The 27,999-nt window shown below is 42.7% G+C and overlaps 1 protein-coding gene across 6 annotated transcripts; it reads left to right on the top strand.

Moving 5' to 3' along the window:
• Positions 1 to 2: 2 nt before the first annotated feature.
• On the top strand, positions 3 to 27,999 carry LOC128880022 (synaptosomal-associated protein 25). 6 transcript variants are annotated; one of them, XM_054129636.1, is made up of 7 exons: positions 3 to 163; positions 5,944 to 6,152; positions 6,681 to 6,722; positions 14,531 to 14,579; positions 23,963 to 24,080; positions 24,645 to 24,918; positions 27,787 to 27,999. In XM_054129636.1, the coding sequence occupies exons 2-7, from the start codon at positions 6,048 to 6,050 to the stop codon at positions 27,847 to 27,849; spliced, it is 651 nt and encodes a 216-aa protein (XP_053985611.1). In that variant the 5' UTR covers positions 3 to 163; positions 5,944 to 6,047; the 3' UTR covers positions 27,850 to 27,999. The 6 variants fall into 6 exon arrangements, with proteins under 6 accessions (XP_053985611.1, XP_053985613.1, XP_053985617.1 ...); XM_054129638.1 differs by lacking the exon at positions 14,531 to 14,579 and adding an exon at positions 18,901 to 18,949; XM_054129642.1 differs by lacking the exon at positions 14,531 to 14,579 and adding an exon at positions 21,678 to 21,726.

The following is a 27,999-nucleotide window of genomic DNA, read 5'->3' on the forward strand; positions in this document are numbered from 1 at the left end:
GATATAACCATACCTTGGTTTCCGATTGTCAGAAGTGGCCAGAAGACTATGTGTTTCATCGTGCGGAGTAATCATCTGTGATAGCTGCAGTATCCTGGAAAACACCAAGCTTTTAACAGGCATAGTTTCCCTCCGTTATATGGCACACCATTGACTTTCATTGGTAAGCGAATGCATTGTTTAATTAGATTCATCTTGATGTAAAACCCTAGGTGGAAAACGTACGAGCTACCACATTGCAGTGAAGTTGTATCGATTTTCTGCTTTACTCTAGCTACGTTTTACCTAAAGCACGCACGGCGTGCCAGCGAGTTTATTATACATATATGGTAATATCATTAACAGGTTTTATCTTTTCCTATCTGGCTCTTTGATTGTAAACATCAAAGAGTATTTCCTTTCGTTTTGATATTTCTCTCCTGAACCCGGTTCGATGTCTGTCTAATCGTTTGACAAGTTTCCTCCTCGTTTTAATTCGTTGAATTTTCAGGGTGTCGCTCTCTTTAACACGATTCATCATAGAATACGACCTGTATGTTCAAGTATTTAATAAACTTTTACATTACCAAGTATTTTACTTGTTATCCAGTAAATTTGTAATTATTTCCAAGATTGGCATTGCTTTCACATTACGAGATGGAAATGTTCGAATCTTTGATATAATTACAAAAGGGAATACAAAAAGAGAAAGTAATTGCATGTGTATCAATGAATTCGTCCAAGTTCTTGGAGAAAGTCACAAGTCCTGGCACCAACGAGTACGCGTCTCGATTGATTGTGGAATCTAGTGATTTTCCCCCAGTGATAGAACACACAGCATTTCTCTTTCGATATTGTATGTTTCGTAACAATTACTGCGTTCCTTTATTGGATTGGTCAACGAGACGCAATTCGATACTATATTGGATAACATTCGACTCAGAATTTACCCTCTTCGAATCGTTCATCGTCAAAAATCGATATAACGCCAACACGTAATAATTGACTGTCCATAAAACAACATAAAAGATCGTTCGATACGCACGAATATTCCAAAAGAATATTAAGCACGACGCTGTTTAAGATCGTCCAGAAAATATAAGTACATAGAATTCGATACCGAATTCCCGCGCCTTGACTTTGCAGTTTATAAATCCGCCTTCCTATTGGCGCATTCCTTTGTGACGACGTTTCACCCCCCACCCAAGCGACGTTCGCCGTGCTGCCAGTCTGCGACTGCTCCGTTGCTCAGTAGCTGACTACCAATCCTCCTATCATAAAGGACTCGTTCGTCTTCGTCGAGTTTGCTCTCGCGGTTTAACCGGTTTTCCTTTGCAAACAAAGTGTCAGAGTGATAGTTGTCCAATTGTTCGTTCGTCTCTCGCAGGGAGCCGATCTTGGAGTCCGTGAGCAGAGGAAACACCCATCGAAGACAACTGTATCGACGAGTTACGGTTAGTAATAATAGCCGGTTTCACTGCATAATCTTTTCTTCCTATAGCACCAGAGTTGAGAGTCGATGATACAAACTAGTACTTCTCTCTAAATGTCCTTGCATTGTTATTTCTCTCTGCGTACATATATCACTGGCAAGTTCGATTTCTATGCAACTTTTATAAGGGGACGAGAGTCTGAGATTCTATGAATTTGAATGCTAGTTCTGTTCTCGATGGATCGTTGGAAAGCATTAGTGTTCAACAGTGTTTCTTAGTCGTATCATATAGCGATTCGTAATTCTCGCAGAGTAATATTTTCAACATTTTTATCTTCTATCTTCCATTTCTCTAGTAGAAAGGGAATGATAACATCAAAGACTAATTAGATCGCATCGTAAAATCATCAGCGTGCGAATCGAATGCGTGTGACATTTATCGTGACCCAGTGTCCATTTTACGTGATGCATTAATACAGTTGCAAAGGTCAGTATCCAACCGCGTAAAGGGAAATAAGTCAGAGGGCACGAGTTAAGGTTCGTGTTATTTTCAAATGAATTTCTATACCTGTTCGACGCGGAAGACGTCGCATTAACGTTGCTGCTTCGAACCGGCAACTTTATTTATTGATTTCTTAATGTCTGACGTATGCGCGGTCTACTTATCGCACACGTGAAAGTTTATAAATACGTTTTAGTTTGTCTGTTGTTTTCGATCATGGGAATTTCGGGTCATTGACGGCGACACGGTGGCTTTTACAGAATTTCTGCTGGTCTAACAGCTGACGAGTCATTGATAACAGCCATTGATTTTAGACGCGTGTGTTGGAGAGAAGGAGAGAGACGGGCTTAGGCTAGCATTACGTTAAAATACATTTGCATCTTTAGTCGTTTCGAGGAAAGATAGACTGCGTAATTACAATGACGCGCGTATGAGTCATCGGATGCGGAAATGTACTAAAATATTGATCTTCTCACCTGTTCTATATTTATTGCGGTAGTTTTTTTTATTTAGACTCACTTAGCGCTCAAATATTGTCGCGGAAATAACGTTCTACGGTCGCGATTTGCGTATCGTTTCATTTGCTCGCTTCTACGATTATTAAATTTGATATTGCAAGACCGAAAGGTTTTGGAAATTTTCTGCTACTTTTTTAAATTATAGGCGATGGTACTATCTCGCCTTTTACCGTGACGTTGAGTGACTTTTGCTGAGCTTCTTATCGTTGCGATCACTTACGTATTAGATGCCAGAGGTGGATCTAAGCTTGACGGAGTCCTACGCTAATTATTTTTAGAAGGTCCATCCTTTTTCAGAATATTACTCGCAGAAATTCATTCTGTGTGTTGTCTAAGAGTAAACTTGCCATTTATCTAAATAGAAAAACTGCACAAATTTTAATTTCTCTCGATCACATATTCCAAGAAAGCAGATATAGTTATAATACCAAGTGTCGATGTAATCTGTGTAATTCGTTGCTATGAAGGTTGGCGCATTAATGTATCGAAATTGTGGGTAAATATTTCTACTTACCCTGCCTAAGAGGCGCAGCCTATGTCTGTGACAGCGCCTCTTAGACAAGATATACCGCGTGTTTCGAACCGTGTCCTTCGTCACGGGGTATTTTAATCGACGATTAGTTTCGTGATCCTTGTTGCGTCATGCGAGTTCGTGCTGAGGAATTTGTTTCGAAATGATGCACGAGGGTGCAAAGGAAGCGACGTTTCCAGATATCTTGAAATAACCCATCGGAAAATCTATTTTGACCTTGAAATTCAAGATTAAATTCAAGGTTAAACCATTGCAAAAAATGGAAAAATGAATGGTCATACAGAAATTTGAAGAATTTGTTTTTAATAATCCAAAAAAGTATCAGTTTTCAAAAGAAATGGGTCTTGCTGAAAAGTTTGCCGTTCCAAGGATTAATCTCGAACCACTTCTTTCCTCGTCTTTACAATGGAAAGCCCACTTTTCACATTCGTCTTTGAATATAACACGAATAACGATGAAAATATTTGTTCTTTTTTAGATTCCGTACATGTAAGGTTTTTCCAAACACGCAGGGGGACGGAACCAAGCGTTCGTATCGAAATAATGTTCGCTGGTTGGCCTGGTTTATTGATTTCTCGCCGCGATTCCCTTTGAATGCTCTTACGTTTTCGTTTATCGAACACCGATATCTGTTTGTCTGCAACCGAGAGGAGGGTATACACGTCGTGCCCTCTAGATCCGACTAGTCGCCCGTGATCTTGACGAGCTGCACCGTGACCAGGAGCAGCGACGCGGTACCTTTCACCCTGGAAATGAGCCAACTTCGTCTCGAGGGCAAGGACAGAGGCTCAGACAATTGATCACGCCATAATTTATTCCAGGGGCGCGTTAAAGAGCCCTAAGGCCCGTGACTGACGAACTATTGGAGGTCCTTGAGAAAAAATATAAGCAACAGGGAAGGTGGATCCCTCCTTGGAGGGATCTTGAAATCAATGTTTTCTTGAATATCTGTTGGAATTTATTTTGGAAAGGGTGAAACCCAGGGAGTTGATTCTTCTGTGATAGTTATTTTCAAAAAATAGTACTCGTGGTATTTTAAGGGGTTTCTTATTTTAAGATTCTAATTCGTAGGGCGATACAATCACTTGTTCCAATTAATCGAGACTCACTGAGAACAATGTGGTGGCCCAATTAAGCAAGGTTTGTCCCATTTATAGTCTCTTATAAATGTGTTTCGTTCTGGATCTGCTCGTGGACTGGACACTGTGTTCCAAGTAAAGGAAGATAATTGTTCTTAGTTTTCAATTCGAATCTGTTGTTCGAGATCTCTACAAATAAGTGGCTGATCCGATTCACTGATGGCCCAAATCATTCCACTCTAGCGTTTGCGAACTAAGGTCAGCCTCGCTTCGTCAAATATTCTGTCCTCGTACTGCAAAAGTAGATGAAAGTGCGTCACAAGTATCTATTACTCTGATATACATATAGTTGAGATTTCCGTGGTTCGCAATGGAGGGTGAGAGTTTGTTCTCAGAGGGTCGTCCATTTATTCGAGTGGTAGACATTTTGGAGAATTCAATTTAAGGAAGTATCGAGAATACGCTTGCATAATTATAGCAAAAGTTGGCCACGGCTCGCGTGACAAAGTGTTCTCCATAGCCAGAGCCTCCTAAAAGCATAGTTTACGATAACAAGGTAATGCCTGCGAGCCCTCCCGAAGCAAGCGTACGAAGGATTTATTCATTATGCCAGAGCATCGACGTGGACGCTCGTGTTTGCATCGGAAGCTAATATTTATAATTATTGGCCCATCCTGGAACCGTGCAACACGGTTTCCTGCGATCGACCGATTAAACGACAGAATTTATACGCGTACCGTTTGGTATCGATACTGTACAGGAGCCAGACACGAGTTTCGAGTGATCCGAAAGCAGTGACAGCGGACACTTTACATTCAAGAAATATTTATAGAAAAATGGATCGTGTACAGTATAAATAGATATTTTTTGCGCGACAGAATAACACTGGAAAAGCTCTGTACCTTGGAAAGGTCAGATAACGTCTGACCTTCTCCCAGACACGATAAAACGCCCGGTATCAGTCTGGCAAGACAACAATGCAAATTCCAAGCTCAAATTCCAAATGCTTTTACTTCACGGACACCCATTCGTCAAACCATTACTCGAGACAGGAACCATCCACAAGGTTTCAATGCTACCTCCATAGAAGTCTGAATTGCATGATGCAATAAATGCATCGACTGCAACTCTATCTTTTCAAGTATATCCAAAGAAGACATAATATATGTTATCAGTAATTTATTTATCAGACTGTTGATTAATTGTACGTAGAAAAGCATCTTGGAATCCTTGGGATGACCTAACCCATACGCCGTGGAAGGTCTCAGCTGATCAGACCTCAGTGAGGATAAAGAGGAGCGAGGGAGAGGGACGCGATGGCGGTCGTGCGTCTGCGCGGTCGACTGGTCGGTCGGTCGGTCGGTCGTTCGTTCGGTCGGTCGTTCGGTCGGGGCGGTCGTCGGGTATTGATTTTCGGAGGAGCGCGGCCGCACACGTATGCCTTTCGCGTAAATGCGTAAACATGCATCCGCGACGACCGATCCCGGCGCCAGCGGTGGGCTTTCGCTAAATCCCCGCGTGAAATTTCGCAACCACTGATCCTGAACTCTTGGAACCAACCGCTTGCGGTCTATCAACCGTCCAGAGGACTCTGCTCTTTGATCTTGCTGCTTTGTCGCGTGCACCCTTACTTTCTCACGTGCTCTCTCAAAGTATTCCCCTTTAAAGTATTTAGTTTCATTAAGTCTTCTACTTGTAACGTTTCCATTGCGAAGAGAACTTTGCTATACGTCTATTGATCTAATAAAGGGATCCCCTATCCGTTTAATGGAAGTAGTTATCTCGACTCGATTACCTTAATGGAGCGCATTCTTCCAGGTTGCTGGAGTTTACGGAGAACTTTATAGAACGATCCTGCTGAACGGCTTTTCTAATTCGCCGTTTACCCTTTAATGTTGCAGGAGGCTTCAGCCACCGGAGAAGGAGCTGCGCCCGGTAAAGAGCTAGCTTAAACGGGAGAGAAGAGAGGTAGCGGAAGAAGACTACTCGTCAGGCACCCGTCAAGATGCCTGCTCCGACATCAGCAGCAGATGGGGCGGTGGAGGGGGGTGGGCCACCCCGCACCGAACTGCAGGAATTACAGCTGAAGGCCGATCAAACTACAGATGAGGTACGTTTGTACGCTCGATTCCTTCTTTCAAGATTTGGCTGACCTTCGCAAGGGGATCACGACACCCTTTGTTTCTATGAGAATGGATCAAATTCGTTCCTCGTAGTTAAAGTACAATATACTCAATGTACATCTTTGTTTCATTTATTTTTTGATATCGGTTACTTGAGGTACAAGGATCCAGTAATCCCCCGTTTATGCTTGATGGAAGCAACCCAGCGAATCGAAGTAGAAAACCGATCTATGATACCAGCTTCCAAATCTGTTTTTCAATTGTACACATAGTCCGGCCTTGAGTTCTTATCTCTCGTTATTAAAGCGCGATGTCTTCTTATCTCGTACTAATTTCGATCTTAAGATATTTTTTCCATCGAGTATATCGAGTTTCAAATGCTTTCATAAAAGATGTTCGCTCGAGAGACCTCTTTTTGAGGCATTCCTTCATTTTTGAAGGGACTATCGTATCTTCAACTATCCAGGCTTGTGAAATGGACTCTCGTTTACCAAATTACGTTCATTTTGTTTCAGTCTCTGGAGAGTACGAGGCGTATGATGGCGTTATGCGAGGAGGTGAGTTTGTCTCGTCCCTATAAAAAGTGTTCTCTCTTCTATTTACGCATTAACCTTCATCCTCGGTCATCCTCGGTACTAATCCTCGATCCTCGTTACTATAGCGATCTATGATCTCCCGGAGTTGTTGCTCCCCGGAAATTGTCTTGTATAGAATAGAGATGTGTAATTGTCGCTGGTAACTCGTTTGCGTGTTAAGTCGCGGCAAGATATGGGCATCATGGTCTGTGTCCTCGCTAAACTCGACGTTGTGCAAATTTGAAGGAACCCTCCAAAAACCACCCTAAAAAAAAAGAAAGAAATAATACTGATGATAATAATAAGAAAGATGGAAACGCGCTGGAGAGAGGTGGGCAAAATACTATTTCGACTAGTGCACTTAGATAGGTAAGAATGAATCTAAGTAAAAAAAAAAAAAAAAGAATAGAATAGAATGGAGTACTTAGCGTAAATTGCAACGAATGTAACTAGAAAAAGAGAGGTATATATCGTGCTCTCGATGCACGAAAAGGTCAGATTTGTTCATATATGCGGTGTCGTGAAAAAATCTTGAAATAGTATTTGACCCAACTCTGGCGCCGGAAGCATCCTTTTTCGTACCTCTGTGTATGTGTATAATATGTAATAGAGTTCGAACGTGTACCGTTCAACACGGAAGTAAATAATGACCATCCGGGGTATTGTTGGCTTTATGGCGCGTATTTTTTGGGACGAGAGCAAAGAGACATTTTCCTCCTACAGAAAAGGGGGAGAAAAGGAAAAAGATACGAAAAAAAAAACAAAACTATCGCACGGGTGCCAAGCAATTTGAGTTCATTCCCCAGATGGGATGGACGCGAATGTACTCGGAAGAATTGTAAGACGACGCATCGACGCGGTCCGAGATGGTAATTCGCGACACGAACGCGTGTGGAACAACCACGTGCATCGTTACTTGACATTCTTTCGCAAACGGTGCATCTTTGAACGCTGTACTGCTTCCCCGAAGCAAAAACAATTCGTTTGTTCAGGGTGCAAATTATTTTACACTTTGGACGTTTTCAGACTATTACACAGGGGGAAATATTTAAATAGGAACCTCTGAATATTTGAATTATGTGTGTGCGTGGATATATGAGAAACTTGTTTAGGATCAAGATGAGTTGTTAGGAGAGGTAAACGTAGCGATAGGACTCGAAATTCCAAGGTCTACGATGTCATTTCACACAAGAGCGATCAATTTTCGCATACTTTCCCTCTTTAAGGGGCACAAACCCCCCAATTGCTGTCTATTACCACGTTTGCCTCGAGCATAACTTCATCCTGAACAGTATTCTCTGATATCCACGAGTAACGAAAGCATTCTGATGCTCCTATACAAATATCGCCCACCCTGTACTGCATTCGTCCTCGTTTCAAGTAAACAAAAACAAAAGGCGGCTCGACACGCGCGTTCGTGTGCGCGTTTTCGTGTGTTCTGTCTACGTTTCTTCAACTCCGCATTCTTCTTCCCACATACATAATTATTCGTTGTCTATGCTCGTTATCTTCGATATATACTCTATTCTGGATATATGTATGTACTTCTCCTATAAGTGTATGCGGAATTTTTAACTGTATGTACACTCAAGATATGTTTACTCTTTTTCTTGTTCAACTTGTTACTAATTGTCGAAGGAGCGAACGCAATTGAAACCAGTAACCCGTACACCAATGAATTTATTGTTTTCACTGTGTGTAAAAAAAATGTTCATAGCGTTCCCAAAGTCGGTGGTCGTCGCAGAGGTTACGGTTCGAACGAGTAAAATGGAGTAAAGGTGTATATTTTCTTTCTTTCTTTCTTTCTTTTTTTTTTTTTTTTTTTATTAATGCTGTTTATTTCGTTGAATACGCATTTCGAGCACCTCTTGCTCCATTTTACCATCCGAATCGCCGTCTCCGCGCGCGGACCACCCGTTTCTGGGGAACTCTGTTCGGCAAACACTCGAGGGAAAACCCCCCAACGGTGTGCTCGCGTTGAATTTAAATGAAATCCGAGAGCGCGACAGGGTTAAAAGGTCATTGCGTCGCTCCGTTCCAGTTTCTTTTGCTACTTGTATCTGTGGCTGCACTAATTAGCACACATATTCGTATTTCGAGCACCGGAAACGTCGACGACTATTACTTATTCAGTGTACGTACATACTCTAACACGTGGGACGCCGTGTAAAGAAGCTGCCTGTATGTGTATTATGTATATATATACATATATATATGTATGTATACACAGGCTATATGTATATGTATATGTATAATATACATGTGTACGTGAACTGCCGTCGATGTCAGTCAGTCGATTGTGTACTCTATGTAAATGGAGAACGGAACGAATGAATTTTGGAACGGGGGGCAATTGCCGCAATTATGGACCAAAAAAAACACTCTTAATGGTAACAGTGGTGGAGGATATTTTTTTTCAGCAACGGTGTGAGAAATCCCACCAACACGGGGTCTTTGGAATGGACGCTACGAAAAAGCGAGAACGCTCTTGACGCGAATACGATTTCGAAGAAAACCAAGGAAGATCGATGACTGATCGCGCTATGCCGTTTTATCGATCGCCGTTGACACGATATCACGGGTGGAACAATGGTGTGCGTCGATGTTTTTGACGTGAACATTTCGATGCGGTCGTTAAGAACAAGTCTCGGCGAGGGGTAAACGTCCGAGGTTTTATCTCGTTCTCTCTGTTATCTCTTTTCTCTTTCCCTCGACCCCTGCCCGTCCGCTCTGTTTTGTTTACGGTTTCTGGTTTCACGCTTCTCAGTTTTTCTACTCGAAACGAAGGAATCGCGGAGGAAATTCGGTTAACCCTCTATAACCCGAATTATGTTCAGCTTCTGGAGAATATAGATAGGAGAGATTGAAAAATTGTGTATTAAATCAGAGATTAGAGGTGTAGAGTCACGTGGGGTTATAGAGAGTTAATGTTCAGTGAATGTACACGTTAGAATCTAACGTTTTTTTGGTATGTACAGTGAAACCTCGTTAATCCGGTATTTTATTTCTCAATTCAACAAATTTTGAACAATTGTCCACGTTACTTAAGAAATCGAGGCATTCCTTTCATGAAGATCGAAGGAAAAGGAACTAATTAAAACCGTGCCTTCTTTAGAAGCTTCTTTAGCTCTCGAGAACCTGCATTGGTATCTTTTATTTATTTCAATTCCTCAAAAATTAACTATTAAATTCCCCATTTTATAGTACGTTCCATTTCTGTATTGTAGCGATCTCCCTTAACGAGGTTCTGCTGTACGTACATGGTCCCCTTACGGCTACTACCTCGACCTTGGTTACCCTTCGTTCTTACTTTCTCCGTATCAACCGCGCAAACGTGCAACCGTTTTCCTATTGTATCGTACATCCAGACAGTATCGATTCGAAGGTTACCACGAGACAAATTTATTGCCCTTTCTCTTCAGGAAGATTTGTAAAAACTAAAAATCAATATACAGTAAAGTCTCTTTAAATGCACAGAAACCATCCCCACTACTAGATGTGTAACACGATCTGGGATCGGATATCTCGGCGAGACAATGTTAATGCAACTCGCCGACATACATACATAATAATGTAAATACTCTTCTCGTCGGGAAATATCGGAAAATATACGAACTCTACGATAAACGAGCTCGAGATTCAGTCCCGAGCTTGTCCATTTAAGAAGACTTTACTGTACTTGGTCGTTCAAGAGTACCGGAAATCCCCTGAAAAGAATACTTGTTTCTCGACCAATCATTCTGAAACTCGTCTTTCAAAGGAAATGTTGTATATTAAAAGTAATTGGTGTCGAATTGATCGATCGAACCGAGGAGAAAGGGCCACGTGTCTCGAGCCAGAAAGTTTAGGTAAGAACGCCACGATTTTCACCCCCTCGATAGTCTGTCGAGCGATCACCGTTAGAGGCTGACCGAGACAGGTAAATGAACAGTACACGACCAACAGTATCTGCGAAATATCGTTTCTCTATACCAAGGAGCGCAAAAAGAACCGAGAGAACTAAGCTCGCGCGGCATCGATGGCCGCCATACTTCTGTCGCTGCTACCCGTTGTATTTATATTTCGTGTTGCTGGCTGAACCAGGCATTCCTCGATATTATTGTCCGTGTTGCTGACTGTGTATGTACGTGTTTCCACGTGTACGGTGTGTGTCCGCCTTGCTTGACGCGAAAACAAACGCCGCTTGATCGTTTGCTTGCTCGCATAATTTTCTCCGAACGTAAAATCTGCATCGACGACAAGTACCATAAAATATATCGCGTGTCCAGATTGACGATAGCAACTTTCGCGAGTCTCGAGTTTGTCGACACGAAAAGGACGAGTTTACGTCGTCATTGGTGGACTTTTTATCGGGGGAAGTTTGCCGCCTATTCGCCGGTGGGGTTCTCGAGGCGAAGTTTAATTAGCAGGCCGATTAGGCGTGTATGTACGCGAATAGTTTGGTTTGATTTCAAGATACGCGAGGTGTTGGTGCACCTAATTTCTTCGTGCGAATAAATACCGGTTTCCTCTGGGTGTTTCTAGTATTTGAAACTGATTTTAATAAAGATTTGTGAGATCGATGGTTTTACTCGAGAACTCCACAGCTTGCCTGCCTTGGCTGCCTGGCTGCCTGTGTGTGTTTGCCCGAACACTGTTCATTCTTCTCCTCTCCAGTGCTGCATCGTGCTGTCACGTTTCCGCCTATCATTCTCAAACGCGATCTCTCTGTGCACAGAACATTCCACTCACTCACTCACAGAAACACACCCCCGCGTACAAGGGATCCGTACTCGAAGAGAGAGGAAGCTGGTCCACGATTAAATCAGAAGGTTTTCAAGATTCGCGCTTGATAACCGATCGCGACACGGGGACGAGCTGCATCGCTCTTCAAAGACTCGCCAATGCATCGTGTATATTCTTCACGTTTCATCCTACATTTTTTTTTATCTCGTTTTATCTCGAACATTCGAACACTATTTTTTGTTGCACGGTATTCGATGGAGTATTTACTCGACGCAGTCGATAGTATTTGAAGGGTTGATCGAATATAGAATGAGTCTTCGCGCGTTGTTTGGGGGAATCGAAGGAACTATACCGTAAGGGTTCAACAGATTCGGTTATAGGACGTTTATACATATAATAGTTTGGGGAATGTGTAATGCTCTCTTCGCTCGAGAAATTTTCTATCTAAATTTATATAATAGTTTGCGGGATGTATAATGCATTTTGCAATCTGGATCGTCTAGGTAGCTCCAGCGCTGAGTCTCGAATATTATTCAATTTATATGTATACTCGAAGCTTTGTGTAAGTTTCTAGCAAAGTTTCAAGCAACGATAATGGGTCTTTGGTCGATAGTGAAAGTATTAAAGTTCCTCGAGTGAAAGAAGGCACTATTCGTTAAATAAATAATCGTGCATCGAAACTAACATTAATCGTACCAACAAAATTTAGCTCGTCCTAGCTCGAAAACAGTCCAACATCGGCATAAGTCGAGCCAAGCGGTAAATACTCGTTGAACCGGCCCTTTGTTTCGATTTCTTTCTCCCTTGGATATCTCATGCACATTTCCCAATGCGGACGGATGCGCACGCTTCTCTTTAAAAGAGCGAACGAAGAAAGGAGCAAAGACCTCGGTTCGGACGAACGAACAGCACGTTCTAGAGAAAACCTCGGTAATTGGCTTCGCGATGATGGTGTGGTACTCTCCTATATATATTGCCTCTTGCAATCTTTCGAATTTTTTCAGCCTTTCTCTTCCTCTTCTCCGTACCGAATTATATATTTCCTTTTTGCCTTTTAAATTCGTTGGGATTAGAATGTTCATTTGCATGGAACGAGAACACGGCGAGCCTCCAAAGAGCTTTGGAGGCCTCTTCGCGAGGTAGGTCGTCTCGATCGCGAGGTAGCAAAGATAAGTATCGTTTGCTGGAACAACGATTGCGAGCGGGTTCATCCCACGGTATTTGCCCAGTCGAAAAAAAAAAAGCTCTCCGTTTCTTCGTTCTCTCGTACGGTCATTCGCCGCTCTGTTCATGCTCTCCTCTCCTGTTCATGCTTTCCCTCCTCCACTTATGTGTGCGTGTGTTCTACTTTGCATTTATTTAGGTATTCTCTCTTTCTCTCCGAGTTAGTTTGAGTCCCGAGATCTCTCCGAGGAGTCTCTCCTCGACTCGAAGAATTTAACGATTCCATTTCGCAAGTTCTACAATTCTGCTCTCGCGACTCAAATTGACCGAGATTCATTTCCATTTATCTTTTATATACTTTTCTTTTTCTTTTTCTTTTTCTTTTTTTTTTTTCGTTGACTTGCGCATACTTTACCTCTCTCTCTCTCTCTCTCTCTCCATCGAAACTGTATATTGTACCGTTTTTTCTGTATTCAGCGATACTTTACCGTACACTGCGCCGCGGAACCTCCTCTTTACGTTCTTTGGACTAATTCAGACTCATAGACTCTTCGAGTAGCACTCTCTTTCTGTCTTCTTCTTCTACCCACTTTCTGCAACTCGGTTCTCGTCGTCGTGCGAATCGTCGGTGACTCTTATCGTTCGTTGGTACGAAAGACAAAGAGTTTGAACGATCGACGATAGAAGAGAGCGCGAGGTTTTCTCCTCCCAGTTAAAAAAAATAATAGTAAAATTAGCGGTTTCAACTCGTCACGCGCTAGCGAAACAGAACAACAACAACAAAATATAAGAGTACAAACAAACAAAAGTTAAAAAAAAAATATATATATATATATATTTCATATATACATATATATATATATATATATTAAATCTTCTTAGAGAAAAGAATCGAAATCCGGCGCGAACCGTCGCGCGCTCGTAACGAAATCAATCTCGATTAAAACCCGGAAGAGAAGATCCGACAAATGAATAATATAAATAAATAAATAAATAAATAAAACCTACAACAACGGCGACGACAGTCACAGAGCAACAGGAACAACAACAACTACAACTACAACAACAACATCGTCATGATCGATAACAACATCAAGAACAACAACAGCAACAACAAGCGACAAGCCTAGTTATCTAGAGATCGATAAAGATATAATACTCATTCGTACCGAGAAATACCGATCTATGTGTTAGTGTTATTATTACGCAACGTGTCTTTATTGTCGATCCGTGAGAAAAACGTTTTCCGTTTGCTTGTCCGCCTGTCTCTGCCCACCTGTCTCTGCCTCATAACGCAGGCCAGGATAACGTATCTATATACACCAATTATACGTATATATATATATGCATTATCCAATTTTCGCCTGCGTTGTGTACGCGTCGAAAGCTAATATCTGCAACTCGATATTTAAAAAAAAAAAAAAAAAAAAAATAGAGCGTCTCATCCAGACTCGAAGCATCAATGAGAAATACGAAAAAAAAACAAAGTATATATGACCAAAGTAGATCAACTTTTACTTACTCATTACTGCTGCATATCACGCGTACAAGCTCCACCCCACCCTCACCCCCACCTCCACCCCCAAAAAAATACCCTGGAGCAAAATATGACTCGGTTACGATATGTATATATATATATATATGTATCTACATCGAGCACCGTTTTGCGAGAAAGGGAAATAAACAATCCCCCCCACCCCACCTCCTCCAAAAACTTGCTTCTCTCGCCCACTTCTCTCTCCGCACACCCTCCGTCTCTACCTGATACCGTAAATACTATATACTACTAATATACTACTAATATTACTATACTATATACTTACTACTAAAAAGAAAAAAAAAATACAACTCTTTAACACTGGTGGTGGTTGTCTGTGTTGTGCTGCCTCTGTCTGTCGTAGAGCAAGGAGGCTGGCATCCGTACTCTGGTCGCGCTCGATGACCAGGGAGGTGAGTGAATCGCTTTTTAGCCATTTAAGTAAACGAAACAAAGGAAGGAACTTCGCCTTTTCTAACCCTCGAACTCCTCGACGCACACATACACGCACACGTACAATGGACCGTGTCGTGCCACGCCCATCAGATCCGAAAACCAACCCATTTTCCCTTCGGACTTGTCTTTTCCTCGATGCTCGGATCATTTCCTCGGCGATGTCGCCGTTCATCCTCCGCGAATTTCCGTCCCTCCACGTCTACCTTTACTGTAGCGATTCATAGTACGAGGAGGGTACAACCCCTTTCGATCCGTGCTCGAGGACGCCAGCCCTAATCGATAGACACCTTCGTGCTGTTATCTCGGGGAACCTCGCGATCTTATGTTTCTTTACGAGGTCACTTTAGGGGTTTGTATTCCCTCGTTTTTCTTTTGGTGGCGAGTATACTTGGGAATTTTGGAAATTAGTTTTCGTTTAACGCTGAATCTACCGAGTCGATATGAGCCGCGTACTTTAAACTTCAAAATTGGATTTATTGATAAATTAGCACGCCTCTCCCTCGTTCTAATTAGAAGGTATAAATTGTTACTCCGACCTCGGTAATTGCAGTGTTAATTTTTAAACACCCAAGTCGATTCGAGGATTCCTCGTGTTTTTTTTTTTTTTTTTTTTAATTGCTCTCCCCTTTCTTTATTCGTATCGTCTTTGGACCACGTTTCTTTTTTCTCCTAAATTTGTCGAGTCATCGGAGTTCTGGTTTGTGCGCGGTTCGAGAGGAAATCGTTGATCGATCCCAGTCACAGGGTGTATACTTATAACTATTTCTCCTCGCGTCGGTTTTTTGCCTTTTCCGTTTTCCAGTCGACGCGTTCATTCGTTACGGGTCGCGGGAACCCATTACTTATTAATAGCGTTTCGTTGTACCGTGAAGCGCAATGACACGCCCTCGATGAACGTCACTTCAGTTTTCGACGACATTCACCCCCGCCCCCTCTTTTTTTAATTCTTTTTTCTGTTAACTACCACTCGAGTTACCCTACAACCACAACTTCTGTTTCCTCCCATCCTCCTATGTCACACCAATTGAAACTGGAATTACACACGCAACTCCCTGCTCGATTGAAACCTTTGCAACCGAGAAGTAGCGATAGATTTGCTTCACAAGTACAGGTTAGATGTATGTATTAGCGGAGATGTCTAAACGAGACGGTGCGATTATTCGCGGTTGACGAAGAAAAACGACAGCCAACTACCACTGTACAGTCCTACTATACAAATACTACTACTACTTGTACTATTGCTATACTCCTACTGTTACTAAGCCTCTGCCGGGTCGTCACTAACACAACTAATCTCGTCGGGACGCGGGTAGATGCAAAAGTTGCGGCAATGCCTCTGGGACATTTTGCAAATGAAAGATTCTCTTTCGGAAGCCAGAAAGACAAAATATTCAAAAATTCTTATCGTTCGGTGGAACAGGCCGTAGTGTACCAGGCTGACGAAAATCGACTCGATTTCTTCCAACTTTTGCATGGCCCAGGCGTAAACGACACTATCACTATTATCTACTAACACGACAAAGACATCAACTACTGCAACCACCTAACTCTATCCTTGCTGGTGCTGCTATCGCTGCTGCTGCTGCCAGTACACGAATACGAGAGATCCGGAAGTGCTGTAGTCGAGTTTCTTTTTCAATTTTTTTTTCTTTTTTCGTGCAGAGTGTGTCACGTCATCCAGTGCGCGAATTCGAATTGACTCGTTCGAAAACTGCCTGTTTTGTTTCTTCGTCCTTTTTTACGCCCACGAATCCGCCCCCCCTCCTCTCGAGCCCTGTTTCTCAGCCTTTTCATCCAACAAAAAAAACTATCTACGCGCTTCTGTTTCTCCCATTCGTCTATCTGTCTATCTATCTATCTATTCTCGACATTTCTGCCTCTCTGACACACCAGCAAATCAATTACTCGGTGTGTAGACGTGTATCCTCGTGTGTGTATATATATATGCATCTCGATTAGACGCATAACGTAATGTGTTTTGTCAAACTATTTCTTTTTTTTTCTCTCCTTACCTGTCACTCAAACACGTTCTTCTCTGGATTGTGTACAAACTAACCGTTCCTTTATACTTTTCTGTTCTCTTCTTTTCTCTCCTCTCTCCTTTTCTTCGTAGTCGAACATATGAAGCTTCTTAGCTGCGTCGCTTTCAGTCAACGTGTAATACGTACATATTTTATCTATCGATTCGATGTAAGTACATGTATTATATATACATATATGTATATATGTATGTACCTATGTATGTGTATATATGTATATGTACGTACGATCCCTCTACCTCTGTTTTATTTAGCGTAAAATCCCAGAAACGAAAGTACCTACTCGTTAAACGTCTTAGCGGTAGATGTTTGTCTATTTCTTTCTGTTGTAACTTTTATTTTCCTCTATATATTGGACGCCCCGTTTTAACATGCGAATGTATATATCCTGGAAAGTCGGAATGGAGAAAAATTGGATTTTTTGTTTTCCAGCGCAACGTAAGGTCGAGCCACTGATTTTAGTTATTTTTGGAAGGCTTTGCATCCTTCGGGTGCATCGCGAATTATTTCGCGTTAGTTTCGATCGGTAGCAACAGTAATTTTAAGATCCTTGGGGTATTGTATATTTCATAAAGAAACGCAAGAGGAGACCAAGTGGTCGAAAATGACGGCTAGACCTGGCTTTCCACGACGACTCCATTCATGAATTAAAACGGGTCGGACCATGGCGAGCGTGTGTACAGAGTGATCCAATAACTATCGGTACCTTAATTGTTGTAAAAGGCAATTTATCGATGAAAAGTTGCAAGATAAAGGGTGAAAAATTCGTCTGCAAGTGGCTGACACTTGAGCGACCAATATAAAACTGCCTTGCCAGTCCTTTTCTCTTGCAACTTTCGTTCGATGAACTGTCCCTTGACCAGTATAGTTTCCAAAGCAATTAAAGTGTAAATAATTATGGGACCACTCGTTACACATACTTCATACACGTGTACGTACACGAACACGTACACGTACACTCTTCTGTGTTTGAATCCTACTTACTTTAACCCGTTTTGCATCGAACGTACTTGTCGACCGTCGTCTTACCATGTAGGTATTTATCTTTCGCTTTTTGATCTGCGAGTTTACCAATACCGTCGTGTACATATCACGTATATATGCGATAGTAGTGCGATTAGTCGATTCGATTGTCCAAGACCGATCACCTCGCAGAGAAGCGAGGAGAAAAAACGAAAGTCAAGAAGAGTGGAAAGCGTTAAAAGGTTCACCCGCTCGTTAGACTGTTCGGTACAATTTATTCCACCTTTCCTCCCCCCCCTCCCCGGCCCCCCTCCCCCCCCCTACCCCCCCCCCCCTCTGATGATATATCCGTGGCTTTTGATTAACTCGATGCCGTAGTTGGAACATTTTCTCAAGCTGCAAAGACTTGCATCGGTATCATTTATTATTCTTATTTTTTCATATTTATTTTTCTATCTATTTTTGTTCTTCAAGTATAGCGCGCAACGCATGGTGCAAGCAGAGAAGTTCACGTTCGGTGTCGCTGTGTGTGGACAGTTCGAACATATATAAATATAAATATATGTATTAAACTCGTAGCTGAATAGTTAACAACTCGCACCAATTTGTTTCGCTCTAGTCAACGAGATTCACATTCGTCGTCTCTTCGTCATTGTTCCGTTCTACGCGTCATCTCCATTTATATCTTTTCATCGCTGTATTTCTCGTACGTTTTTGTTCCGATTTACCTCTGCGTTCAAGGCGTTCGTCTGGAAAACAACAAAAATAGCTTCAAAGAACGACAGATACCAAGGAGTCAGTTTTATTCTCCGAGTTCTTAAACCTAAGGTGGACGTACACCTTGAACGTGGATTCATTTTGTTTCTTTCATAGATGAATATTACGAAGTTTCTGTTTGATTACAATCCGGCACGTTTTGTCACACGACGCGGATTCCGTCCGAATCATGTCGCAGCACCGCGCGCGAGAGCCTCCTAATAACGAAACGGAGGCAGAGGACGACGAACACGGGCCGAGCAACCCCTTTTCGTTTCATCATCGTAGCTTTTAACGCACAGAATCGAATTACTCATTCCTCTCCTCTCGAATAAACGCGTTCAGAAAAAAAAAAAAAGAAAAAAACCGAAGCGAAGTAACTCTTTGCGATATCCCTCCTGTGGCAAGGCGTGCACGCGGGATGCTTGTTTGTCTCTGACTTAATTTCGCAGTTGTTCACGCGCATCACTGAACGATCTTTCGTTTCCGTTAACGTGTGGGCCCTTCGACCCTGTCGTAGAGCGAGGATGTCGCAGCGAACACTCTGACGATGTTAGACCATCAAGGCGGTAAGCAGTTCCCTCAGCAATAAACAAAAAAAAAAAAAAAACAACAAAAATAAAGTAAAGAAAAGATCAATCTCTCGTTTCGACGAACGAATCGAGAATGCGTACAGGAATATGTGTGTATATGTATATGAACCAAAAATAGGGATAAAGGAGTTAAAGGAATGAAATTTTTGGAGTCGGTTCGTGGGTTGTTCGACATTGGGGGACACACTTGAAGGGTTCGGAATAATATGGAACGATCGAAGGCATTCGCGAGTTTCGATTGCAACGATGCACAGCGATCGTGACTTTAAAGCGTCATCCGCTAGGTTGGAAGATGTACCAATAAACTAATAAATTGAATACGTTGAAGGATGAGAACACGTTAAATAAAATTTCAGATTTCTTAACAGATTTAAATCCAATGTCTTCTCACAACAACTTCAAAAAATAATAAAATATGTTCGCAAAAGAACTTGATCCATTAAGGTTGGAGTACAAATAAGAAATTGAATCGTTTGAAATATTTGTACAGTATACTGAATCGTAAAAGGAACATCCCTTACAATTCACCCTCGTAATTGAAGTATGAACTTGGAAATAAATTATGAACGAAGTCACTTTCGCTGTACGTGGTTCGAATACAAGAAACATGGTCGATTGTTCCTCCGCGTGAAATTCGACTCGTTTCGTTTTTGGGGATACGAATCGAGACCTTCGCGGACGTTGACGACTCGATTAGCAAACACTACGACTAACATAAGCGTGTACAGAGTTATTCATTCGTTAGTTTCCCTACAAAGATACATTATATTCTAAACGTGGCAGCAAAAACGTCTCCACCTTAACACAAGTGGGTACCGAACGATGCCACTATCAGTTCACACGCACGAGACGCTACGGAACCTTGCTCTTTGTGGGAAAGTAACGAATCACTCTGTACTTACACGGTGAGCTACAGTAGTATTTGTACCGATTCATCTGCTGACCTCAGATTGCTGATATCTTTTGGAATAAATGTTTTGGGATCCTCGTCGATAAGAATATTCAGTGTATCGATCAAGTAGCACGGGGAAGCAATGTCATCGAAGTGCACGATAAAGTTCATTGACATTAAACACTCTCACGTTGCACATAAAATATTAATTAACCTGTTTAGGAGTCAAGAAGATAAGGTTCTGTGCGACTTGTTTCATCGTCAGATGATTAATGAAACTTTTTCGAATGTCTCAGTTATCATTCATCGGGTTTCGTGATTCCATTGACCATTCCCATAATATTTAATCAACACATTGAAATATTCGTATTAACGAGGATCCTATAATACTTATCCCAACAGGAGATCGACGATCCAAGACCAACAGATGCGCCCAGTAAAGAATACTCGGTCCACTCACCGTATATGATCTATGGCTCCGGTTCTTAGCAACTCGTACACGCGTTTATCTCTGGTTCTTGATCTCTTTTTCTGTCCTTTAGCTAAAACAACTTTCTAATTCTGTATCTTACAGCGCCACGGTACTCTGAGTGCCTACACTGGAAAAAAAAGAATATATTCGTATATATATATGTATATATATACATATATATATACGAAGCGTGTCTTTTCTTCCTTTTAATCTGCTTCTGCCTTTGTCTGCTCCTATTTTAACACCAGACTTCTCGCATCATCGCCACCGCGCCACTTTGCCACTAACTCGATTCGGTTCATCCGATTAAATCCAGCATCGTCTTCTCCCTCATAAATCCGTGCGTTCATCCTCCCCGAAAAGCTTCGATCGGCTCGATCACCAGCCTCGACGAGACTCATCCCTTCTCAAGACCGTCACCCACGAGATAACCGATAATGTTAGAGCGTCCAACCACGTTTCCGTGTAGTTGCTGCTACGTTATTGTTTAACTGTCTCTAATCTTATTTGATCTTGGAAATTTCACAGATCGACGTGCCAAAAATCAATTGATCTCCCTCCCCTACGGAAGTGTTCTTCTCCCAATTTGGGAAAGTTGGATTTACCAACCCTCCTCGACTCGTTCAAAATTCAGGATCGTCGCTTCTTCGCTTCTTCGCTTCGTCGATCGTTTCAACTTACTCGACTCGCGTTTCCCTCGATGGCGTTTAGTTTTCACGTGTGCTTTCGATTACTCTTCTTCGCGAACGAAGCAGAGGAGCGGCCTGGACCACGCGACGCCTGTTTTTCGCGTTGTAACCTCGAGTTTTCCTCGGTCATGGCTGATTTAATGTTCGTCATTAGCGTTGCTTCGATTCCTAGGAAGTGTCTCGGTTTTCTAGTTGGTAAATCCAACTGTTCCATCGCAGAGTCCTCCGTACGTCTGCATCTAACTTTGCCTCACGAGTGTAAAGATATCCTGGTCTTCCAGCAAAGCCTGATCCACAGTAGAATTAATGAATCAGGATGAAATGTCGTCGTTGTACGCGCCCTCTCGCTCCTCCGATCCGTGTTCTTCTCGAGTAGCGCGCGTTTCCTCGACTTCCCTCGTTCTCGAGAGATCAGAAATCAGACAGAAGAGAAAGAGACGGAGGAGGTAGATCGACCCCATCTCTCTCTCTCTCTCTCTCTCTCTAGATTTTAGACCCTTTCGGTCTGATTCTTCGGTGGTTTAACGTGTAATAAAAAAAGGCCATTGAAAGAAATGTTTGCGGAGCGAAGCGAGGGAGCGTTTCGACGGTGCTTCCTGTATCCTCACGTGTGTGTTAACACAGCCGCTGATTGGTCGGTTGCCTGTTTAGAGCCACGAGGTCGGGATGAAAACCCTCGTAATGCTGGACGAGCAAGGCGGTAAGCCATTTCAAATCTAGACATACAAACATTAAACCTTATCAAACGTAAAGAAATCGCGATCTTTTCACAAAGGTACTCGTGTTTGCGTGTATGTACGCGTGTATGTGTGTGTGCATATATACACGCATGTGTGCGTTAGGTTGTGGTCCTTGCTCTATTATCTACGAATATAATCGATTTTCTATGATCCCTTGTTGCAAAAGTTACAATAGGTCGCATTCGATTTAAATTCCGATTCTTTTTAAAGATGTTAGATTAACAGCAAATTATAATAGCTTAATGGGTAAGTTTGGAGCAGTAGAGTCTCGATTAGTAGTGGATTTGGTATCACGATCGAGGCCCTATTGTATACACAATTTCAGTTTTACCGCAATGCCTCAAGCCAGTCCATGTATCGATGCAATTACTTGCTCGTGGATTGAAACCACCTCGATCAAAAGAATTCCTAAGAAGAATCGCTACTACACGTAACTAAGGACCGCTCTAACGTACACATCCTTGTGTACATATGTATGTGTACGTATACACGCACACCTGATTCGATCTCGACCGACACAAAAGCCACGATCGACGAATTCTGTGTATTCTCGTGTATTCTATACCACCCACCCGTCGACGTACGATACCTATACGTATATCATAGTCATCTTTATACGTACAGATATCGCGCATAACCCGCACACGACACTAATTGCGTGGAAATATCGTCCAGACACCGACGAAACCTCGTTTCCGTCGAGTTATTAGTTTCCAATCGAGACAACTCGTCAGCCGATACTAACCAAATGTAAAAAGCACCAAAACGACCACGGGATTCGTTTCCACCGACATCTTCTCACCACCTTCAGCTTTCAGATCGTTTACGTTCCCTTGCATCTTGTACTGACACACACACACACACACACACACCCTCTCCCTCCCCCCACACGATACGTGTATCGACCATTCCCTTCTCTTGCATTCACTATTTCCCCTCCGACTTGGTTCTTCCTTTGATTTTTTGATCATCGATACTCTCGCTTTGCTCACTTCTCCTCTATCGGCACCTGTCTCCTCTGTTTCTTCTGATCTATCTCTCTGCCTCTGCCTACTTCTTACTCGATCTCACTCTGACTCGATACACTTCTGCCTATCTCGCTCTGTTTCTCTGACTCTCTTCTCTCTTTCTGCGTCCTATCGTTCTCCGTCTGCTTCCTCCTATATTCTTACTCCGTTTCCTTACGTGAACGTAATCTCACGAAGGCGAACGAACAAAAACAGAGAGAAAAAAAAAAGTAAAAACAGATATACAAGTAAAACAAGTAGACGACAAGAAAACAGAGAAAGAAATGCAAAGAATGTACTTCGAAAAATAATACAGATGTATCGGGTAGCACGACACGCGCGCATCACCGTTTATAAACGCCTCTCTCCGTTTACTTCCGGCACGGTGTAAGTCAGTACCCACCTACTTGCAACTCTACTTACGTTTTTTTTTTTTTTTTATACCTGCGTTTACCGCGCACAGTATGCAATTAGCATCGACATAACGCGTTTACTCTTACTCGTTGAGTATATACTTGGTTCGATACCCAGTTTACTTTTAGATTATACCCACCGTTACACCCCCAGTACATACAAAGCTACTCACCCGAACTTAGGAACCCTTAGTAGGGAGACTCTTGCTTAATTGTTGCACTTTCGTTGCACTTTTTTTTTTTTTTTAATGACACCGAGGAAGGACGAGAGACATCGCCTGAATTTAATTTTCAATTTCTTGATCTTGTCTTGATTTATCTCGTGCCATTAGGCCTTTGGATAATTTAGCTTAATAACGGCGATTCTCTCGACGACTCCTCGTAGACTACAAAGCCCCTGGGTCGCCACCTGGGATCAAGGAACAGAGCCCCGTGTCTCGACACTTGTCAAATCCAGTCTATAATGGTGTAATTAAAAAGAAATCCAGATAATTGCATAAAGTGCTTTATTCCTCGAGCATTCCAGCAATGGTGATCCAGGCCACTTTTTCAAAGGGTTTTCGAAGGCTTCGAAAGAGAATCGAATAGTATTTTTCGTTCTTCCCTCCTCTTATCACAAAGTGAAGCTTTCCACTCGAATACAAACCACTCTGTAGTACGCAACGATCCTCCGAAACCTATTTTTGAGCCGATAGTCCATTCTCTTTCGAGCCTCTACGGCGAATACTTATCGAGGAACGATAGCTTTAACGTGTTCTTCTCGTACGATGAAACAGAGCAACTGGACAGAATCGAGGAGGGTATGGACCAGATCAACGCCGACATGAGGGAGGCCGAGAAAAATCTCACTGGAATGGAAAAGTGCTGCGGCCTCTGCGTTCTTCCGTGCAACAAGTAGGACTGTCCCGAATCGCTTTAATGTTTTCACTGTCTGAAATCGAGCCTTTTGCATTTACAGCACACTCTCTTTCGAACAGCTTTCACTTGAAACACGAACCGCTAACCTCGACGCCCTCCAGCGAGGTCTCTTGAATCCGTCGTTAATCCTTCGGGGCCACGAGGTCATTCAGTCGCAAAGCTTTCTACGATAGAGGATGTAACGGTCTGAAAGTAAAATTTGTATCTTGTTCAGTTGAAGCACCGGAGATCAGAGAAGGGACGGAGGATGTCGTAGACCTAAAGGATTAAACGAGGATAGGAGTTTCTTCTATATATTGTTAACCTTTTGCGGATCAGATCTAAAATTTTCTGTAAAATGTACCAAGTTGAACAATTCTTCTCTATGTCTTTGTATCTCCGTATCTCCGCAAAAGGTTCACGCCATCTCTTACTATTTCTCTTACAATCAGTCTACCGTGATCTACACTCGCGTATCGCCACCTCGAAGACAGTTCAGTGTACTTGCTCGAAGCGTAATTCGCGACGGTATCTCTAATGGTATATCGATGTTTTCCACAGGAGCGCCAGCTTCAAGGAAGACGAGGGAACGTGGAAGGGCAACGATGACGGTAAGGTGGTAAACAACCAGCCGCAACGAGTGATGGACGATCGCAACGGGCTGGGACCGCAGAGCGGGTACATCGCCAAGATCACGAACGACGCGCGCGAGAACGAGATGGAGGAGAATATGGGCCAGGTGAACACGATGATCAGCAATCTGAGAAACATGGCCATCGACATGGGCAGCGAGCTGGAGAATCAGAATCGGCAGATCGACAGGATCAATCGCAAGGTGAGGAAACGAGTCGCGCGTCCTTGCTCGACGCGATCACAGGAGGAATCACTGGGTTGCTATACATTCGGAGCTTGCTCGATCCGTCTCCGTACCTCAACCTGTCAATTGTTGTTGGGTCGTACAAGCTTAATTATCGCTCTTGTATCGTGGGAAATATTCTGTTGTTTACTTTGTTATGTGTGCACCCAGAAATGTGTTATAACAAAGGGATGCAACTGTAAAATAACAGAAACAGCACTTTAAGATAGCTATTATATTAGGATGAACCAAAAGTTTGCGCGTTTTGTACGTCGTTAATTGTACGTACGTAGAAGGGGGCGTTTCTAGTTAGGAAACGATCCAGTTAACAGATACCGTTGACGTATCGATCGCGCATTAACGAGCCTGGAAAGAGCAAGGTCTGAACGCGTCGAAAAAGTTGTTGGAAACGACGATTACCATTACGTACGATTAGCTCCGCTATCTATTTTTTTCTCTTCACGGAGCATGCGTGGTTTTTTATCTCACGATGCACGCGCTCAGAGCGATGCACAACACACGTTCGTCGTCGCTTTCGCTTTCTTGTACAGAGTGTTTCTGAAATAAGTGGCTGAACGTTAGAGGTGTATTCTATTCATTGTAATGACGTACAAAAATGAAATGAGAACACACAGGAAGCGTTGAAGCTTAGAAACATAAGAACAGTTCTGTTTGAGGTTCATCATCGTCGAAGAGGCACGGTCCTGATCTGTGCCCAGCGCCTCTTAGACAGGGATTCAAGGCTATGGGAAGATTTTCTTATCGTTACGACGAGTGGAATATATTTCTAAAGTTCGACCACATACTTTAGGAACACTCTGCGCGCCCCTCGATTATCCTTCCTCCCAAAACGATCCTCGTTCCTCGTTCTCTGTCGAAAATAAACCCCACATGGTTCGAAGTTTCCTCTTCGGAGAGTTGCACTTTGTCCACGCCACTAGGACCACCATTATACTTTCGTTAATGAAAAGCTGGCGCACGGCAGATCTAAACCAAAGGTAACAAGAAGGACGTTACGCTTTACACGAGAAGCAGTTTGCCAGCTTTCGCTTGCGCGATAAATGTCTGATCGCGAGATTTCTGGCCGCCGACGATGGGCACCTTATCGAACGTACACGCGTTCTTCTTCGTAGCATCGTGTCCCCTCCCTCCCTCCCTCCCTCCCTCCCTCCCTCCGTCCTTTTCAAAGTTACTACCCCTGCTTGCAAGGGAACCACGCGATTTCCATAAATTTTCCTGTGTAGGGAATTAAAAAGTAGAATAAATTCTTTGTTTTATTTCTCATACGTCTTGGAGTATTTCTATTTAAATACTACCAACGATTACTTTTTTTTAATTAACGAAAGTACTGCCGAAGTCTGATGTGGTTCCATTGCGAGTAGACTTCTAAGACGGGATTGACTCTCTTTCGAGAAGATCGCATTCGATAGAACGTTCTCTATATTTTGTTCTACTTCTGTTCTCTCTACATATATAAATATATACAATTTTTATACTGGCACGGAAGTTCTATTATCGAGAAGGAAACAATCGTCGAACGATCGCGTCGAGGGACCGGTACTTGATGCTCTGACAGCAGAGAATTGGAGAATGATCGATCGACGATCGTCTCGTTTTCATTTTGGCATGAAGTACGCACGTGCACCGCACGACTAGCCGCCCTCTTAATCCCTCTCGTCATCGCACCAAACGTCATTCTTCTTTTCGCCAATGTCACGGGCTGTCTTCTGTGTTCGGCCATACGCTGCAAATCACAAATTAATTACAAAAATGATCGATGAAAAGAAAGAGGAGGCAAAAGCAACACGACTAAAAAGATTAATAAGAAGTAAAAGAACTGCACCACTGTATACGATCAGGCCCAGAAGTATTCTAACCCACGTTTAGCGAAGAAATTTGTATAGATTAAATGATAGGCTTGACGTTTCCAAATAAACGTTACGTTATAGATATGTACACGAATAGACTTTGCATATATATATGTATTCATAATGAAACATTTATTTGAAATTAGTAAACCTATCATCTAATTTAGAGACAAGTTTCTTTAACAGACACAGGGTGTACAAATACTTGTGAGACTGTGTGAACGTGTCACGCTTTGTTCGCCCTTTGTTTACAATCTTCGCCCTAATTTTTGTCTAACCCCTTTCACTGTTGTTTCTTGCCTTTACGTTCGATTTGAAGATTCTCTTTCTGTGCCACCTATGACCAAATCCATACTATGATAATCCGCAGGGCGAGTCAAACGAAACGAGGATAGCCGTGGCGAATCAGCGTGCGCACGACCTGCTCAAGTAAAATGCGTCTCTCTGCCCAAGTACCCGTCTCCTTCGAGCCCCAAATAGTCAAAATACATACGCCGCATACACTCATATACACGTACACGCTGTGACAATAGCGTGGCCGTACATCATGTATGCGTATCACGCCCCACGCCCTTTCTTCTGCCTTCTCGTCGTCGGTCGGACATCGTCAACTCGCTAACCCAACTCGTGTCTCCAACTCGATCCACCTGCCGAAATGGCAGCGACTTAGAAAACCCTGAACAATTCCAGGCTTTCGAGAGACGTACCATGCCAACGCGTACGATGACATTACATTTAAACCTTTGGACTGTCATTTGTTGGATAAAATCCTGTAGGATCGTAGTCGTCGTCGAGTACTGTTCCTTTTATTCTCTCCCCATTTCTCGACGAAGGAGAGATTGGAAGGAACGACGACGACGCTCGAGCGAGAAGAGCGCGGGACTAATCGAAGTAACGAGATCGACGATATAACGCGATCTTGATACACGGCTGTGTGTTGGGTTACGATCTTTCGTTTGTTTCTTTTTTTGCCACGCAGGGCGAATCGAACGAGACGAGGATAAAGGTGGCCAACGAGCGAGCCCATCAACTACTCAAGTAAGGCCACTCTCGACCACCTGCACCCCGTCGGCCACCAACAGCACCAATACTAATCATCTCCACTGTCACTACCACAGTCACTACCGATAACAACAACAACAACAACAACAGCTACAGTAAAACAACACCAGTGTCAACAGTAAAAAAAAAA

The sequence above is a fragment of the Hylaeus volcanicus genome, chromosome 7, assembly GCF_026283585.1.
Source record: "Hylaeus volcanicus isolate JK05 chromosome 7, UHH_iyHylVolc1.0_haploid, whole genome shotgun sequence".
NCBI classification, from domain to species: domain Eukaryota; kingdom Metazoa; phylum Arthropoda; class Insecta; order Hymenoptera; family Colletidae; genus Hylaeus; species Hylaeus volcanicus.